A 20,706-nucleotide genomic window follows, 5' to 3' on the forward strand; every position below is an offset into this window, starting at 1 on the left:
TAAATGTTCTATTGTTAAGAACAAGACAAAATAAAACAAAGAAGGAAACGAGAGGCATGCACGTAAATGCACTATTGGGTGAATAGTAATCAAAGTATGAAGCTTTATAAGTGTTAGGATAATGACTACTACGTGGTTGTTTTTTTTAAAGCATAATCTATTTATTTGCATTCTTTATAAGTTTATATGTACAAAAAAAAAATTAAGAACATAGCTTGTAAATGTGCTAAATTGTTTGCTAGCTTAATTAATAACTTTCTGTTTGCTTCAACGAAAAACAATTTTAAATGGAAATGATTTTTCATGAAAAATAATTTTCAAAGGAAAACATCAACGGATAATAGTCTTCCTTTGTTTGTTTTTTTACAAGAAAAGTTTTAAGAAAAAAGGACATGAAAGTGAAAATAAGAGATGGGTTGGAGGAGAGTAATAGAAATGTACTCCCTCTGTCCCTTAATACTCCACTTGTTTTTACTTTTTGCACTATTCACATACTCCGTAATTCACTTTGACCCTATTTTATTTCTAGTATATAAAAACAAATGTTAGTATATAATATATTGTTGACTTCATCTTAATATATATTTTCAAAATATTAATATTTTTATAAGTTTTTATAATATGTAGTTAAAGAAATTGGTGGTCAAAGTTGTGCATTGGCAAAAGTGTCCGGTCAAAACAGGTCGAGTATTAAGGGACTAAGGGAGTAATAGAAATGTAAGGGGTATTCCTACAACTTTTAAAAAGGAAGTTGTGTTTCCTGTCGAGAAAGTGTTCCGTATTTGGAAAAATTATTATCCATCCTTAACAAAATAGACAAAGAACAAAAAATTTAATTTTCGAAAAAGTATTTTCTGTCAAAATAAACGAAGCCAAATAAGGTGTAAGGATGTAACGGAGTATTAAGGGGGGGGGGGGGCAAAAAGTCCAAAAAAATTACGCAAAGCAATTGTTGTATCGGCTTTTTATTATAGAAAGACGTAGGCAATATAATCAATGAAGAGGGAATTCAAAACTAAGATATATAGTACACATTCGCAGAATATCTATATTATTAAAGCAGAATATCGGTGAATGTGAGGCCTCCAAACACTCAATCCTCTCTTCTCACATATGCCACGTCAATTGCCACATCATACTCCATCAAAAGGAAATCAATCAATCACATGCAACTTCAATCATGCACCAATTAAGCAATAAATAAGGAAAAAAAGAAGAAGAAAAAAAGAGGAGAATTCAAACTACCCATAATAAGAAAATAACCATTGACAAAAAAGGAAATAAAAAATATTGTATTAAATGAATGATATATACATACCAATTAATAAGGAAAAAATAAAAAGAAAAAAAAAATCAGGTTGCTTATCTCTTGAAAGGAAATTTGAATAACATAAATATAATAACTTACTATTTCGACACAAATTATTAAATATTATGAAATAATTGAAAAATAATTCCAATCAATCTAACACATATGGCGTCATTTTTTTTAATTATTCATTTAACGTATAATTAATCAATTTAATAAAAAAAGTAGGTACTTCAGTCAAATGATTAAACCATACATTTTATAATTTATTATTAAAAAAATAAAATAAACATACAATCCTTTCGACTATCAAGAAAAAAGTAAACATAACACCCTCTGGCAAAAAGATGTAATATTTTAGAAGAGAGTAAAAAATAAGGAGCAAGGTAAAATTACTTCATCAGTCATTTTAATAAGATATTATTATAAGATACATGTGAGAGGATGATGGTTGTTGGCTTCGTGATAGCTGGGAGATTTTACGGGTAATTGTGTGGGTTATTAAGAGTGTAGCTCATTCGGTTGTTGGTGGATCGGAGTGAGATTTTTGTCGCCGATGGTGGGAATTCTGATTGCAGTTGGGTTGGTTAGGATATTTTTGTTGATGGTGTAAAATTCGTGATAGTTGGGTAACATTTCTATCTTGGTGGTTGGAGGTAGAGGGTTAGGAAGGTAGATGATTCCGGTGGGTGTGGTCGTTGGATCGAGAGGTGGTGGAATAATGTGAGGTGACGTGATCAAGGTGGCCTTAGAGTAGAGGAAAAGAAGAGACGGAGGTGGGGAGGAAGTTTGACGGTAAGAAAGGGTATGGGAATGACACAAAATTTAACTAATAAACAACACATATATAAGGGAATCAACTCAATTGATTCACTTATATTTCTTGAAAACCTTAAAACAAACGCTCATTAATCAATCTCTACATGCTAACAACTATATAAATAGTACATGGAGAAAAACATGAATATATTTAGGATGAGATCATTAAAGGAAATAATGAAAATATGTGAAAAATGGTTGTATACTACGAGAAAATAAATTCTATGTACTACGGAGTATTATTTACATATATACTTAGTCAACAATATGGAAGCTCGAATAAAACATCATTCGTTATGAGGGATATAGAACATCTTTTAAACAAAGAAAATATGAAAACTCATTAAATAAAAGGAATATTGGTTATAATAATCCAACCTATTTATAAAAAAATCAGACAAAATATATTTATAGAAAGTCACATCTTGAATAATTATATGAAAATTAGTACCATTTCAAGTAAATATTTATTTCATAAAAATCAACTAACATCCATAAAATTATACAATATCGCTATTGTAATCATTCTTATAAGTGTACTTCCAACTAGCTAAATACAGTCAATCAAAACTAAAATGATATACTTAGAAAAGTCAATTGATAACAACTTTTTGATAAGCTACTTTATTAGAATATGACATTTTGTCTTAGGCATCTAGCAACATTTCAATTATCTAGCATCGCTAAAAAAATATTTCATAATTACTTCTTATTTATGTTATTACTACTACAATGTACAAAGTGAGTGTTTTTAAAAATCTAATGCCCCATTTTATTTGTTTCCTAATTTATAGAATCCCGTGCATAAGCAGGGGCCCATACTAGTTAAACATTAAATCAAAACTTGGGAGTTAAGCCCATTATGGGGTCTAAGTTTTGCAATAAATCACCAATTGGGACCTCACGTTTTTTTGGGTCAATAATTGGGACCTAAGGTTAGATTTTTGGTAGTTTAACTCACCTTTAACTCAAGGTTGACTATTCAAACTAATAAAATAAATCAAAAATAAATTATAAGAGTTATGACTTAATAAGTAGTATTATTTGCCAATTTTTTAGGGGTTTTATTGGGTTTATTTTGTTCGTCTTTAGATTTGAGTTAATTAGTACTCCGTACTTGTTAATTTTGTGATTTTTTGTTCCCCTCAAAAAAAAATTGTGATTTTTTGTGAGATTAATGATTGAATTGGTTAATTTTGTGATTTTGTGATTTTGTATGATATTAAATGCTGCTAAATTTTATTGTTTTTGTGTTGATTTTGATAGATTTGTTATTGTTTGATTTTTTATTTTTTTTTAACTTTTTATGTTTACTTCGTGATGTTTATACCTTAATCACTTAAGGAGAGAATTTTTTTTTGCATACCTTATAAATTGATTGAAAGTAAAATGAGGTTGACCATTGTTTCAAATGAAGATGCCTTTTAAAGGGGTGACATACAGTGAGAAGTATGATAGATTGATACATACTACAAGTATTTTTAGAATGTGACTCGTATACGTACTCATTTTCTTTAAAAAAATTATGGGTCAGGACGGACTGGGCTATGCTAAATAGGTCACTTGAACTGACTAAATATGACTTATTTATGACCCGAACAGACCAATTTCATTAAGTTTGGGCCGGAGCCGCCCTTGACATGGCTCATTTTATAGCTCTATGTTAAAACATTCAAGGGAACATTTTGATTTTGTTGGTTTCGAAGTAAAATTATGTAAATATTAGAAATTAGTTACTTAACATTTCTTTTTTCAATTTATCGTTGAACTGTGAACTAATCATAATGGACGAACTTCATTAATAAAGAAAATAGAAATTAATGTGGTGTTGATAGTTTCCGATGATGTTTGTTCAAGAGGGAGATATTGGAGGTGTAAGAATAACAATTAATTAATTAAATTAGTTTTGTATTTTTGCAAAAATAAAATGTTATAATTATATTTCTTATTTCTTAACCCAAGGACTTAACATTTTTTTAACCACCATAGTTAACTTTGGCTAAAAAAGTAAGATGAGGTCCCAATTATTGACCAAAAAAAAGTGAGGTCCCAATTGTTGATTTTTTCTAAAACTTGGACCCCAATCATGGGGTTAACTCCAAAACTTGGTTAGCTAAATGGGGAAGATTCCATTATCCTATATTAGTTGGCTTACCGTATGATAACGAACAAGGGTGTTAATCGAGTTAAACAAACTCAACTCAAATAAAAAACCGATTAAAGTTTGACTCGAAACTTTGGCGAGCACGAGTTGAGAAAGCTCTAAATCGACTCCATAAGCTCGTGAGCAATTAGATCCTTCACTTGGTTGATAAATAATTTGTATTTTGGTGCTAGGCTTGCCAGTTGAGAATAACTTTGTTTTAGTTATTTAATTAGTTAAGCACTAGAATCAATTAGTTAAGCATTTGAACTAATTAGTTAAGCAATAAAATCAATTAATTAAGCAATTGAATGAATTAGTTAAAGTAATGTAACTAATTAGTTAATAGTTAAGCAATGAAACCAACTAGTTAAGCAATCGAACTAATTAGTTAAGCAATGAAACCAATTAATTAAGCACTTGAATCAATTAGTTAAACAATGAAACCAATTAGTTAAGCTTTTGTTGTATTCAGTTACATCTTGTATGTTTTAGTTATATAAAGTAATACATATAATTGACGAATTAGTTAAAGCAATGCAATCGAACCAATTGGTTAAGCATTAGAACTAATTAGTTAAGCAATCGAACGAATTAGTTAAGCAATGTAAACGATTAGTTAAGCACTGAAACCAATTAGTTAAGCAATCAGACTAATTAGTTAAGCAATCGGACTAATTGGTTAAAATTGAACCAATTAGTTAAGCAATATAAACGATTAGTTAAGCACTGAAACCAATTAGTTAAGCAATCGAACTAATTAGTTAAGCAATCGAACCAATTAGTTAAGCACTGAATTAATTAGTTAATTAATCGAACTAATTAGTTAATCATTTGAACCAATTAGTTAAGCAATGAAAACAATTAGTTAAGCACTGGAATTAATTAGTTAATCAATCGAACTAATTAGTTAAGCATATGAACCAATTAGTTAAGCAATGAAACCAATTAGTTAAGCATTGGAATTAATTAGTTAATCAATCGAACTAATTAGTTAAGCATTTGAACCAATTAGTTAAGCAATGAAACCAATTAGTTAAGCAATGAAACCAATTAGTTAAGCAATGTGACTAATTAGTTAACATTTTCTGAGTTTAGTTATGATTTTAGAAGTTTTAGTTAAGATTTTCGGAGTTTTAATTATGATTTCAGAAGTTTCAGTTACGTTTTTCTAAGTTTAGTTAAGATTTTATAAGTTTTAGTTAAAATTTTCTTAGGTTTAGTTAAAAAATATCTTGTTTTAGTTAAGATAAATCGATTAATGAAATTTTTTTACTAGTGAACCTAAAGTTATATTATATTGGGCTAGGTGTAATGTTTTGGGGCTTTTACCTATCTTTTCAAAAATACGAACTAAAACTAAGAAAATCTTAACTAAAAGTCACAAAACCATAACTAAACCTCAAAAATTTTATCTTAAATAAAACAAATTTATATTTAACTAAAACAAAAATTTCCTGAACTAACACAAATATATACTCATAACTAAAACGAATTTTTTTTTTTTGGCAAGCAAGTAATAAATTTTATTGATCACCCAAAACAGTTTACACACAGGCTAACCTGTTATCACAAGGAAACAGGAGCAAACAAAAAAGCTAAGAAACCTTAGCTAACCAGACCCACCCTTTACAGGTTGAAAAACCAGTCCCTATCCCTTGTACTTGCTTTACTACTGATGAGATTAGTGACTCTACCCTTCACTTCAGTTTGTACAGACTGAACAATACACTTGATACTAGGAACCTTCAAGTTCCACACTGCAGAGTTCCTTGCCTTCCATATGTGGTACACCAGACATGCAATTGCAGTGTATAAGATGGTTTTATGAACCTTGCTTCTACCATATCTCTGGATCCACTTCAAGAGAGGTAACATGGAGTTTCTGCCTTGTTGGAATCCCAACCAGGCCAAGACCTGCTGCCTGCAAACAGTGCCAAAAGAGCACTCAAAAAAGAGATGCATTGTGGATTCAGTGCCAGTCCCACACACAGGGCACAAATCATCAGTGCTGATATTTAACTTATGCAATCTGTCTTTAGTCTTTAATTTGTCCAAAAGAGCAAGCCATAGAATGAATCTATGTTTAGGAACACTCAACCTGTTCCAGACATAAGATTGCCATTGAACTTTGGCTCCTTGAGTGCAAAGCTCACTGTAGGTGTCCCTGATGGAGTACTTGGGCTTAGCCAGCCATTGAGTGGAATTGAGTTGGTGATTGCAGTGGCTTTTGATTTTGCATAGAACTTTCACTACCCAGCTAGCAGCAGTGGGGGCAGTGAACTGGCTCCAATCTTTGTCTTTCACATAGACAGTATGGATCCACTAGACCCATAGGTTGTCTTGCTTTTGAGCAATAGCCCATACCTGTTTCCCAACAGCTGCTTGGTTCCAAATTAAGATGTTCCTAAACCCAAGACCCCCCTGTGCTTTTGGTTGACATAAATTATCCCAGGCAACTGCTCCTGGTTTGCTATCATCATAGGTGCCAAACCAGAGGAAAGATCTGCATACAACATTGATTTTTTTAAGAATAGCACTAGGAAGCAAAAACATTTGAGACCAGTATACACAGATGCTCATCAGGACAGAATTCACCAGTTGAGCTCTACCAGCAAAGGAGAGATTCCTAGAGCTCCAAATTTTGATTTTGGAGGTCATTTTATCAATGAGGCAATCACAATCCCTAGCTTTCATTTTCCATGGACTGACTGGAACACCAAGATAAGAAAAAGCAAGAGATCTCAACTTGAAACCAGTAAGAGTGGCCATTTCCTGTGACTGAGAAGCAGACATGCCACAGCAATAAAGAGATGATTATTGGCATTAACCTCTAGCCCAGTGCTATCAGAAAACCATTTGAAACCTTGCAGAGCTAATTTCACAGACTGAGCATCACCTTTACAGAATAGAAGAAGGTCATCTGCAAAGCAAAGGTGGTTAAGCTTTAATCTTCTGCATCTAGAGTGGAATCTGAAATCAGTTTGATCACCAATGGATGTCATTGCTCTTGTGAGATACTCCATGCAAAGAGTAAAGAGCAATGGTGACAAAGGGTCACCTTGTCTCAAACCTCTTCTTGGGTGGATCAGTTCTGTAGGTGTTCCATTGATCAGGATTGAGTATTGAGTGGTTTTCAGGCAAGTCATGATCAAATGAATAAAATGAGTAGGAAAACCCAGGTCCAGTAGAACTTCCTCAATAAAGTCCCACTCAACTGTATCATAAGCTTTTTTGAGATCCAGTTTCATCATACAGTTAGCTTGAAGTTGACCTTTCTTGTACATCTTGATTATATCCTGGCACACCAGGACATTGTGGAGAATGGATCTCCCTTTCACAAAGGCTCCCTGGTTAGGAGAAATGATATCTGGTAGCACTGAACCCAACTTATCACACAACAGCTTGGATATGCATTTGTACAGAACTGAGCAACAGGCTATTGGTCTGAAATCACTTACTGAAGAAGGAACATTTATTTTTGGGATCAAGGTGATTGAAGTGACATTAATCTCTCTTAGCATTTTCCCAGTTTCAAAGAAGTCATTCACTGCAGCAAGGAGATCATTCTTGATGATGTCCCAGGAACTTTTGTAGAAGTGGCTATTGAAACCATCTAAACCAGGAGCTTTATTGCTTGGTATGCTATCCAGAACTCTCTTGACATCATTCAAAGAGAATTTACAAGTGAGAGAGTTCCTGTGGGTCTCAGTGAGCCTTGGCCCTCTATCCATGATGCTTCTCTGGATGGGAATCCTGTTGTCTTTTTTGTAGCAAAAAAGGTTCCTGTAAAAGTCCAAGAAAGCAACTAGTCAGCTGCAGCATTCTTCTCTGCTGTAGATAAATCAATGTTGGTGGGATCAGAGTGAAGTTTGTCCTGAATCTCAGCCAGATGGGCTTGCATTTGAACTTTGGTTGCCTCAACATTGCTGTAACCAGTTTTGTTTAGGAGTTTCAGATCATGCTTGATCCATTTCAGCTTCTGAATGATTCTGAATATCACACACCCATAAACATATTTTGACCAGTTCCTTTCCACAATGGGTAAGAACTCATCTGATGATGTCCACATGTTATAAAATCTGAATGGCTTCTTCTGGTGTATGGTGGGGTAGGAACTCAGAACCATGGGGCAATGGTCATAGGTGCCTTCAGGGAGGTATAAAGCTTCTGCATTGGGGAACATAACATCCCATGCAGAGTTGGAGAGAACTATGTCAATTCTAGAGAACACCCTATTACCACCATCTTGTTTGTTGTTCCAAGTGTAAAGTCTGCCTATGGTTTTTACTTCTGTAAGTTGACACTTAGCCATGCAGTTTCTCATTGGCTGGATATCTGACAATCTCACAGGAGAGCCAATCCTGTCTTCTATTTCTTTTACAGCATTTAAATCACCCATGATCACCCAGGCAGAGTGGATCATGCCAGCCAGAGTGCATAAAGTGGCCCATAATGGTTCTCTCTCAGTTGCAAGGTTAAAACCATAAATGAAAGAGACAAAAAATCCCACTCCAGAGTATCTAGGGATCACAAAACCATGAATCATTTGACTGTCCATATGGATAATGTTCATCTGAAACACATCAGGGTCCCAAGCTAGGACAATTCTACCATTTCTGTGGTGACTTAGGTTAGTAGTAAAGCACCAATTTGGGAAAATGTTAAGATACAGATCACCCATTTTGGCTGACTTTACTCTTGTTTCCAGGAGGCAACAAAGTTTTATTGTGTGAGAATGAATCATTGATCTTACATCTGATTGTTTATCTTTCCTGTTGATCCCCCTTACATTCCAACATAGCACTTTATCCATTAGGACTAGGGGATGCCACCCCCCTGCCTAATGAGTGCCCACTACCAGCATGATTCTTCATAGACTCCTCAACATCACATTCCACTTCATTATTAGATTCAGACAAGGCTTGGTATGTGTTGGAGGTGACCACTGGTTTCAACTGATGTCCCACTATTCTACTGAACTTGGTTGCTTGAACAAACACATTGGCTGGTTCCACTTGTTGTATAGGTTGAGTGGTAGTTGTTTCCTGCTGAATTGGTTTTGGAATCCATACCTTTCTAGTATGTCCAACAGGTCTCCTAGTGCATTTGACTTTGTCATGCCCCATACCCCCACAAATTGTACAAGATATAGGCAACCAGTCATATTTGACCTGTTGGTCAACCTGGATTCCTTTTTCATTGATGAAGTGAATCACCTCTGGAAATGGTTGATCCACACTAACCTCCACAAGGACTCTTGCATACAACAATTTATCCCTATTTTTTGTAGCCTGGTCAACTTTGAGCATAGTACCAAGTTGACTAACAATCTTGGTGAGACTTTTATCCCCCCAGTATTTGACATCTAATCCTTGCAATTGGATCCAAATTGGGATTTTCTTGATAGGGTCCTTACTGAAATTGATGTCAGGTGACCATGGTTTCACAATTAATGGTTTGGAATCAAACAACTGGAAACCACTCTGGAGGACTTTCTCACAATTCTCCATAGTTGCAAAACGAACCAGGTATATGCCTTTCCCAACCAGAGAAACTTTGTCTACCCCAAATTTCCCCCAAATTCGTCTCACATATCCTTCCATCACATTTTATGGAGGGTTTGCACCCAACACATAACAAACAACAGCTGATTCCCAGAATTCAAGTTCCTCTTTAATATCATCAAAATCAATTGTCACCACAGAGGGTAAAACAGGGGATGGGATTGGGTTACAGTCATTACTACTCAGATTTTCATTATTGGTGAGATTAATGGGTTTATTCATAGTCAGAGATTGATTTTCAATCGTAGGAATACTCAACCTAGTAGCATTCGCGCCAAATTTCGAATTCGATTGAAAGTGGGTTCGAGCATCCTTACCACTATGGAGTCCATTTAGCCAGGCATTGAACTCTCCTCGGACTTGCGATTGTTGCTGTAAATGTTGTAGGCTTGATTTTGGTGTCAAAATCTCATTCAGATCGAAAGCTTGATCATCTGGGTTTTCCTCTGAGTTTATGGAAATATCATCGCATTCCTCCATTGAAGGGTTCTTGTCAAGCTTTTCCTGGGATTTAGTCTTATTTGTTACTCTCGATTGTGCTTGTGGTGTTTTTGTTTTGGATTTGCTTCCACCATTGTTGTTTTTCTTGGATTGCTTTCGCGTGTTTGCCATGGCGACGAAGGAGGAGAGAGTCCTCTTCGAAACCCGCAAAAGCTAGAAAACAGATTTTCTAAAACGAAATTATTTATAACTAAAATGAAAATTATCTTAACTAAAACAATATTAACCAAAACTTTTACATAGACACTATATTACAACATAACAAAATCAATCATACCTAAACGAAAATTATTCTTAACTAAAATAAAATATTTTTAACTAATTCAAATGGCTTAAGTGAAAAAAAAAATGTAAATGAACCATTTCATTCCATAACTAAATATAACAAAACTGTAACTAAAACAATATAATTTTTAACTAATACACAATATAATTTTGTTAAGCAATCGAACTAATTAGTTAAGCATTTGAACCAATTAGTTAAGCAATGAAATCAATTAGTTAAACACTGGAATTAATTACTTAATCAACCGAACTAATTAGTTAAGCAATGAAACCAATTAGTTAAGCAATGAAACCAATTAGTTAAGCACTGATATTAATTACTTAATCAACCGAACTAATTAGTTAAGCATTTGAACCAATTAGTTAAGCAATGAAACCAATTAGTCAAGCACTGGAATTAATTAGTTAATCAATCGAGCTAATTAGTTAAGCATTTGAACCAATTAGTTAAGCAATGAAAGCTATTAGTTAAGCACTGGAATTAATTAGTTAATCAATCGAACTAATTAGTTAAGCATTTGAACCAATTAGTTAAGCACATGAACTAATTAGTCAAGCAATGAAACCTATAACTTTACAGATATAAAAAAAGTATTGAAAATAATTAGTTAAACAATGTAACCAATTAGTTAAGCACGAGAACCAATAAGTTAATTTTAACTAAATCCAAATTTAACTAAATACAACATCGTATTTCATAACTAAATACAACATTTTTTTTTCTTGCCATTATAATTTTTTGAATTTTAGTTAAGATATTTTGAGTTTTAGTTACGCATTTTGAGTTTTAGTTACGCATTTTGAGTTTTAGTTAAGAGTTTCTTAGGTTTAGTTAAGAATTATCGTGTTTTAGTTAATATTAAATCAATTTATTGATTATTTTTATGTAATTTTATGGTTTAGTTACATTTTTTTCATTAAAGTCACATTTATTTTAGTTACACTTTTGTTATATTTAGTTAAGAATAATGTTGCCTTAGTGAAGAAGGGTTTTGTTTTAATTAATTATAAGTTCATTCTAGTTAAAGTTAAATTTGTTTTAGTTAATAATAGAATCATTTTAGTTGATGTTATCTACCTTCATTGTACCTTCATTGGAAGGCTTCTGCCTTCATTGTGCCTTCATTGTACCAATTTTTTTTTTGACTCAAGAGTGGAAGCCAGGCTTCAGAAAATCAAAGGAAAACAAAATTCAATTATGTTGATTGAACAGTCGGAACTCGGAACCCATTGCCACCATTGTTGATTGAACTGTTGAAGTTCACCGCCTTCCTGGAAGCACCAGACGCACATCCACCTCCACCTCCTCCACCACCACCACCACCACCACCACCCAAAACTTAAATCGAAATCGAAAAATCAAAAACCGAACTTTCCTAAATTCGAAATATCAACCAAATCAATCCAAAACTCAAATCGTAAATTCAACAAAATTAAAGGAAAAATAACATAAAAATAAAAAACCTAAAACCTCAGGACATAGATGGTGGGACTGCGACGAGAAAGAGGACCGATGAGAACCTTCTAACACGGCGGTGGTTATCTCCGGCGAGAGAGAGTTCGCAGAGGAGAGAGATCTCAGAGATGATGGTAACCTCAGGACATAGATGGTGGGACTACGACGAGAGAGAGGAGATCTTGAACCTTCTGACATGGTGGTGGTGGTCTCCGAGAGAGATCGCAGAGAGGAGAGAGAGATCGCAGAGAGATCGCAGAGAGGAGAGAGAGAGACCGCAGAGAGGGGGCAACAGAGGAAACAAGGAGGAGAGAGAAATGAAACTGCTATTTATACGCGCGTGACACAGCTGCGCGTGGGCAAAGTAGCTGACGTCAGCACGGTCGGACGCTCACGCGCGCGTCAGGCCGTCTGACACAAAAGCTGCTGAAATACGGAACACTTTCTCGACAGGAAACACAACCTCCTTTTTAAATATTGACAGGAAACACAACTTCCTTTTTAAAAATCGACCCGACCCGAAAATACTGGGTCTTGAACCAAGATTTTGTGACCCGTAACCCGACTTTATCCGAATCCAAACAACCCGAAAAGTAATGGGTCAAAACCCGACCGAACCCGTTTTTGACCCGCCCGATTGAAAATCATCGTATTTATAGTAATAAATGAGATTATGAGAAAATATAAGCATAATAAACACGTTATTTTTACCATTGTTGTGTGTAATATGATTTTAATTTGAATTATACGCCATATAAGGTTGAATTTGACTAAATATAAACTTGTGTAGGAAAATTTGTTAAATTGTGCCCATATTTTGTATATTTATCACCTAAATTAATGAAAATATAATGTGCGTTTTAAAATCTCTCAACCCGTTGGGTCGACCGAACCCGAAAGTTCTGGGTCTTGAACAAGCATTTGTAAACCCAAACCTGAAAGTGACCGACCCGATTCAACCCGAACCCGATAATAATTTTCTACAACCCAACCCGACCGATCCGTTTAACGGGTCTAGTCTCGATACTTCTTAAAACAAGTAAATTAGTAATAAATATTTTTAAAACTTACATAAAGAGTAGAAAAAAAAGGCGTAGGATTCTAGAAAGACCAAAACTTTTAACGAGCGACTCGACTTGAAACTTCAATGAGCACGAGTCGAGCACTGGCAATAAATTTTCTATTCGAGTTGAGCATCACTTAGTCCCACTAGGTCCAAGGTCTCGTTAGTAGATGATTGTATTTCAATAGTTGTGTATCAATCGCCTTCATTTTTATTCATTTTACATGAAGTTCTTATGGGAAGATGGGCATAATTATTCATTTTTTCAGAAAATACAACATATTAAAAAATATAGTAAGTGATCCTAGACTGAGTTCCATTGACACGAGTTCCATAACACATAGTTCCTTCTTGTTTCCTTACCTTGACGCCTAGAAAGTAAACTCATACGTTCAAATTCTTCTCTTCGAGTTTCCCCTTAAGAACTGTTCCTTCTCTTCCGCAATTCCTCCAACTCATTTGGAGTTCCAGTTCCTCTTTATAAACTCTGTAATTTCCAGCTTGTTTGGAGGTACTCCTTAGGAACTGCCCTGCATTTCCAGATTTCTAGCTGTGGAACTTATGCTTATTTGCTATGAACTTCTCACGATCATCAACTTTCAGTAAGCTCTATAATTGATAGTATAAGAACAACCTTTCATTAACGATCTTTGCACACATACAACTTAAAAGCCAAGTTAGTTAATTACTTTAGTTTGTCATCATCAAAACTACATTGGTTCGGCAGAGTAACAAACACCAAATTTAATCATGTAGTCATGGACATTGTTTTTCTTGAAGCTTTTTTTAGGTTGTGATAAACTGATAATAAGCGTTATTTAACGATACAAATTTGTAACAAACCTTGTTAAAGGCTCAAACAACGATGTGAAAGAGGGTATTCATCATTTGTCTAATCTCATCCACAACGATCGTGGTATTACCGAATTAGAATTGTGTTTGATCCAAATTATTTTGTATTTGTTATTTTTGATTTCTATTGTAGATGCCACTATTTTACTAATAAACTAATTTTACCTTTAAAAAAAATTAAAAAATCGATAATTCAAGACCTAGATACTAATTCGGTTACTATTTGGGCCACACCCCAGTCAGCAGAGGTGGAGTTGAGAACACACTCGCAGTCAAATTGACTTTGACACAAAACTGAGTTGAATTTGTATTTCCAGATTAGTACAATAACAATGTATATACACAGGGTGCAAGACCCATACACAAACCGATTTTTTAGTAACTAATCTTAATGACTACGCTTCGTATTTCTTTTCATATTTCACCAAGACATGATTTAGAGTATATTATTCTGTTTTTTCTATTCTGTGCAAATGCCTATTACCCCTTAGGGGATCATACTCCTTTTTATGACAATTCTCGCACAAAGAGCAATTAAAGCTGATGACGAGACAAAAGAATTTGAGAGACTGAGCTAACTGTAATTCCTGCATGCTATAAACCCAGCCTCTTCGAGCACCAATCCGAAATATTAGCAATTACAAATCCGCCAAATACCTGTAATGTTGAGCATTTCCATGAAAACGTTTAAGCAAAATTGATTGAAAATCATAAAGCTTTAAAAACTATGCATATTTTTAACAGAAAATTCTACTGATGTTTCTAACAGAAAATTCTGGTGAGGCTTTTTATGACAGATTTCACATAAATTTCAGTACTCCATATTAGTACCACAAAAAAGGCTGTCAAAAAAAGAGAGGAAAGGATAGAAAAAACCCAACCACCATTTTGATAGGGAATAGGATGTGTGAGTTAACTGATAAGCACATTATGCACAACTAGTGTATGCCATTGCTTAAACATATGGAATAAGTTGGGAAATGGTATTTATCCTGTCAAAGCACTCATATAATTCCTCACTTTGTAAATGAAATCAAATTTGAGTTGAAATTGAGAAAGTTACCTGGACAGAGCCAAGAACATAGACTGTGGAATAATGCCGACCATGTATAACCATGTCAGCCAACATCGCAAGTGGGATCGTGAGTGACATACCCAAAGTTGCAACTAGTGGAGTTGTCCATACAACAGATAATGCCCTGATAAGAAGAATAGTTAGCACTTTTGTTAAGAATAAACTGAAAAGATGAACCATTTATTGCAAATTTGGGATTGGGTGACTAAATACCAAAAGTAATCAGAGAGAACGCTTCCAATTAGTCCGTTGGCAAGAACAACTTCATCTGTTTTAGCAGAGTGGGGAATAGTGAACTTTGGTTCAATTCCTAAAATCGTCAACGGCCACACTGAAAGACAAATACCAGAAAAACTGTCATTTGACTGAACAAGCAAAATATAATATAGACTCTCACTGTCTCACAAGGCACATGGTAGCACAAACTCCAGCAAACCCTGCACTAGCTTTCTTGTCACAATTTTTTTCCCCCTTTGTTCCAGAATAGATAACAGAAAACTGGATCACTTAAAAATACAAGGAAAGATCACATACCAAGCCACCAAAGGGCTATTAGAGTAAAGAAACCAATGTATCCAAAAAGTTTCTGAACATCCACTTTTCCTCCTTCCTCACCAGCAAACTTTTTCAGCAGCACTGCATATTTAAAAATAGAAAAGTAAGCATTGCAGGGGGTATGGTGCTAAACTGCTAACAATAAAAAAAAAATTAAAGTTTTAAACATAGCCTCTAACCGGTGAATAGCCCATATGACATAGCTGAGAGAAGCCCAAAAAGATCCCCCGTAAGTGAACGTTGTCCATCACTGGAAGAAAAGATTTGAAATGTCAATCAGTAACAAAAATCACAAATATCGAAAAAACCAGAATCAGTAACCCAGTAGATCATCAGAATGCGAAAAGAGAAAGCACACTTCATAGTTATTACATATGACCATAAAAGGACGTTGCATGACATTAAGGGCTTCAGTTGAAAAGATGTGACATCATAACCTATCCAAATACATGTTTGTTACTGTACTAAACTAGCATCTAATGTCTAAAGTCTAAAGTCTGAACTATTTATTCCTTATCAGGACACACTTGGAATGAGAGGAATGAAGTATTGGGATACAACAATCAATTAGTAGGCCTCAAGAAAGTGGTAATGGCAGTTGTTAAAACTGATAGAGGAACCTATTACCCACATAAAGGAGCAGATCAGTAATAATATATAAATGTTACTCCCATTTGGCAGGTGATATATTACATTATAGTTTATGCTCCATACCCGTTTGAGATACACTGACAGCACAGTTTACTATGCAGTCACAAAGACTAATCCGAAGCTACTGAGCAAATAATGTCTTGTCAATAGTTGACAAAGTAAAATGGTCCATTAGCAGCTGAGGAAGGAGAAAAAAATCACTCAAACACGGTAGTTTTAAATTACAATATCCTACTTGTAGCATTAAATTCAAACATAATGAATGACAATGAACATGTAAGCAAGTAACTTGTGTTCATAATAGAAAATAGATATAAACTACAAAGATTAAAATATAACAGATGATAGTAGATTTGTGGTGCAACGGCGAGGTTGCTCCATTGGACCTAGAAGTCTCAATCATATTGCAGAAAGTCTCTACAGGCTCTGCAGAAGTGGAAGCAAACATCTTGTAGGGTGATGTGGTTGATCAAGGCAAGGACTAAGGGCCTCAAACATTATACTATTTTAGTCTCATCCTTTGTGAATTCTGCAGAAAATGTAAGCTGAAATAGCCTCTTTTATTTTTAATAAAATTCCACCATTAAAGTGAAAAATAGAGCTCTGCAACCAAAAATTACTATCTTGACATGATGGATCCAATTCAAAAGACAAGAAAAATTTCATCGGTACTTGTGCGCTTGAGAAATGGGGATGAGGCAGAAACAGAAGATAAGTGCTTCTTCCTGTCGTATACCACACATACATATTCATCCAATACACTACATAAAAATGACTCCCAAATTGGTTAACAGGAAGGCAGAAACTTCAGAAGAGTTACCTTGAACTACTAAGTTGCGACTCATCCGCGGCCCAAGTTTTCCCCAGAGTTGTCATGAGAACACCGGACATGCTAACAAATACAGCAACAACCTTGGCCATATTCAATGAATCCTCTCCAAGGAGCACTCCGATGAAAAGAGTAAAAAGCCCAGAGGTCGAGGATAAGACTGTTGTACTTGCAACACTAGTACGTGCCAAGGCAGCATTTGAAAGATACTACAGGAAAATAAATTTTCATGTCATAAATCTTGCTTTACAAAACTGATCAAGGGAACAGATGAGATGTATTAGCAACAGGATTTTCCTTCCACAGTGCAACCTCAAGTCCTCAACCTGCTGAGTTTCAACAGCAAATTCAAAATCTACTTGAAATTTCGATATAGTTCTTGTCCAAAGAAACTCATCTGTAACCTAAAAGAAGAGTTTTCATAAGAACCTATTTTCTACCCTAAATGGGCCCCTTATAAGTTATAAATACTCCCCCCCAGAAAGTACAATTGAATGCACCGCGGACGATCTTGGCTTAGAGAGATGCGCCTTTTAGGGAAACAGACTTCAACGGGCCAAAAGAAAAGAAACCGACTTCAAGGAACACACATAGCAAAAATAAGATATACTAGTTGTCAAAAACCAAAAGCATAATATGTAAAACGCAGTACAAAAAGATTAAACTTTTCAAGCAACCAACTTATAGAACTTATAGTATATGACAGAATGTAAACAGTCAAATGGATCATAAAAAAGTAGACAAAACCATTCAAACAGAAATGAGAAATAAAAAGAATATCCCATTTGCTTACCTCAACAGCAAACCAAAGAGGGGCAAGGTATAATCCATATCTAACAATTTCCCATTTGCTGAGCTCCCTCTCCGACTTCCTCAAACCATCATCTAGAAAAGGTTTTTCTTCTCCCAAAGAAAGGTTTAAGTCACTGTCCTTTTTTACGGGATTCCCCTCGAGTTCCATTGCACAGATTTTCTGCTCAACGTACTTAAGAGGAGAATCAAGTATGTCCACAGAATCTTTCACAGTTTCAACAAGTTTCCCATTCCTTGAAGAGCAATTCTTCATTTTACGATAAAACCAATCTTTAATATAGGATATGGGAAGGTAAACCACCATCAGAGATGCTCCAAGATATGTCACTGCAAACGGCTGTCTATATGCATTATATATGTCCTGCATGGTAGGTAATTGTCAGACAAGGTAAGGACAAACGTATGCTTCAATCGTGTAGTGTAATTATGGAAAGTAATTATGAAACAAAAATTGATACAACTCTGAAAACACGAAATTATTCATTCACGTATAAGCTGTATCTTCACATGTAAACTTTGACATAGAGCAGAAAGATAGAACGTTCTGCACGAATATATTCTCAGGGTAAGGAACGGGGTATGGTAAAGGCTGCTGAAATAGTTTACCGGCGAGATGACAAAGGAGCAGAGTACAGCAACTCCTTCACAGTAAGGTGTTATTGTAATTTGCTTTATTGTTTTGTAAATACTTTATAAGCACTAAAGTCCTTCTACTGGCACAGTGTCACCCCATCCTCTCCCTTCTTTTAAGGCATCGCAACAGCACCTCTCCCCCCCCCCCCCCTAAGTGACGAAAAGAAAACCACACAAACTACCACCTCCCTAATACTCCATAACAATAGTACTTAAACATCCATTATAAAGCTTGGATATTCTCACTCTCCCTTATACTCACTCTATGTAGGGTGTAACATGTAAGGACTAAGGGCATCTTGGAAATTCATTTGTAAACCATGCCAACTTTAGAAAGATAACATTTTCCGGAAATCCCAAAATAGTAATCAGTATGTGCTTGTTAATTATGGACGGAGAGACTATTTGCCAAGTCACAAAGAATTGATCTTAAGGCTCTGTTGATAAGTTCACAAAAAAAAAAAGTAAGTGAAAATCAGGTGAATAGAATGCACCTTTCTATCCACTTTCGTAACTGTACTGCCTAGATGGATGGAAGATATTATATTCCAGTTAAGTTGTCATTCTATCGGAATTCGAAAGTGTTCATCAAACATGGATAGGATACAACGCTGGGAGACAGGGACACGAAAGTTTTGACTAAAGTCAATCTGATTCTCTCACAATACTACAGTCAACTTTGGTCAATCACTAACCCATATTGTATAGTTAGAAGTCCATCCTAATAGCATCATCAATCATCATACTTATGTCATTTAGCTATTATAAAGAAGCAAATTCGATGAGTAATTGATGCACAAATGCACAATTTTCCCAAATCTTCTGCTACAAACCCCTTTCCAGTAACATCAAATGCACCAATTATAATTAAAAAATGACAAAATAAAAAAACTCTAATGTTCAATTTCCAACAAATATTTCTACCTCGACTAACACACACAACAAAAAACAGAATTATGCCCAAACACAAAATACAGCAAAAGCAGTCTTCAATGTTGAACAATTGGATACAAACCCACATCAAAATTTAAACTGAATAACATAAAACCCAATTACAAATAACAAAATAAATCAAACCCATAACTATTTTAGTAAATAAACCCGTAATTCGCAATATAATCCCTAAAAAAGGATCACAAAACAGTTAATAACTCAATTAAACAGAATTGAATACTAACCTGGGTAACTTCTGCAGAGGAAACCCAAATGACAACAACAGTTCCAATGAGAAACAACCCAGCATTATACTTAAAACTCATCAAAAAAAAATCAACGAAAACCCCCTAAAATCACTAAAATTTTAGTTCAAGCAGAAAAGAAATGAAGAGATCTAATTGAGCTGGGACTTGTTCGAAAATTTATGGGAAAATATTAGGTTGCTGAAATAAACAGAAAAGGGAGTTGAAAGGTGTGAGATCTGAGAGGGTGGTGAAGTAATTGAATACTGTATTATTGAAGAGGGTGGTTTGGGTTGCTTGAAGCAGAAATTTGGGGGGTTATTTTTGCTTTTGTGGGGAAGAGAGAGAAAGAAAGACGGGGGAATGAAGGAAGTTGAAGAGGAGGGAAAACTACTAGTCCACTACAATTATTTGGGTACTCCGTAGTTACTAACTTACTACTCACTATGATGTACGGAGTAGCCGGTAGTATAGCTGTCAAAAACTGACCCGACCCGAAAACCCGACCTGAACCGACCGAACCCGTAACCGACCATGATCCGAAATTACGGTAAAACAGGTAACCCGAAATCCGACCTGTACCCGACCCGAAAAAACCGATAACCGATTTTAACCCGATGTTGTAACACCCGAACCCGAACCCGACACCCGACCCGAAAATGACCGATAACCGAACTGACCCGACCGAACAATGACCCGAACCCGATTTGATACCCGATCCGATGTCAACCCGAAACCGATTGTAACTCGATGAAACCTGCTATTGACCCGACCTGTGAGAACCCGCTACTCGATTTACCCGAGTTATCAATGACATGACCAAATATTAACTTCATTGATATATCTATTTTAAATATTTATTGCTAAATATTGAAAAATTTAACTCTAAAATAAGTTAAACAAAATTTTTTAGAATATAAATCCTTAAAATGTATAGGTTAATTATCAGACCCGAGTTTGACCCGTCCCTGAGAGTG

At 35.0% G+C, this 20,706-nt stretch overlaps 2 protein-coding genes across 2 annotated transcripts; both read right to left on the bottom strand.

Annotated features, from left to right (window-relative positions):
• Positions 1-9,079: 9,079 nt before the first annotated feature.
• LOC130465595 (uncharacterized) lies at positions 9,080-9,877 on the bottom strand. The gene has a single exon (XM_056834419.1). The coding sequence runs from the start codon at positions 9,875-9,877 to the stop codon at positions 9,080-9,082; it is 798 nt and encodes a 265-aa protein (XP_056690397.1).
• A 4,400-nt stretch (positions 9,878-14,277) lies between these two features.
• On the bottom strand, positions 14,278-20,127 carry LOC110801180 (uncharacterized vacuolar membrane protein YML018C). The gene is made up of 8 exons (XM_022006506.2): positions 19,730-20,127; positions 17,899-18,279; positions 17,097-17,314; positions 15,805-15,875; positions 15,605-15,706; positions 15,284-15,401; positions 15,059-15,194; positions 14,278-14,652 (listed from the first exon to the last, which is right to left on the bottom strand). The coding sequence occupies exons 1-8, from the start codon at positions 19,808-19,810 to the stop codon at positions 14,590-14,592; spliced, it is 1,170 nt and encodes a 389-aa protein (XP_021862198.2). The 5' UTR covers positions 19,811-20,127; the 3' UTR covers positions 14,278-14,589.
• Between the last annotated feature and the right edge of the window lie 579 nt (positions 20,128-20,706).

The sequence above is a fragment of the Spinacia oleracea genome, chromosome 1, assembly GCF_020520425.1.
Source record: "Spinacia oleracea cultivar Varoflay chromosome 1, BTI_SOV_V1, whole genome shotgun sequence".
NCBI classification, from domain to species: domain Eukaryota; kingdom Viridiplantae; phylum Streptophyta; class Magnoliopsida; order Caryophyllales; family Amaranthaceae; genus Spinacia; species Spinacia oleracea.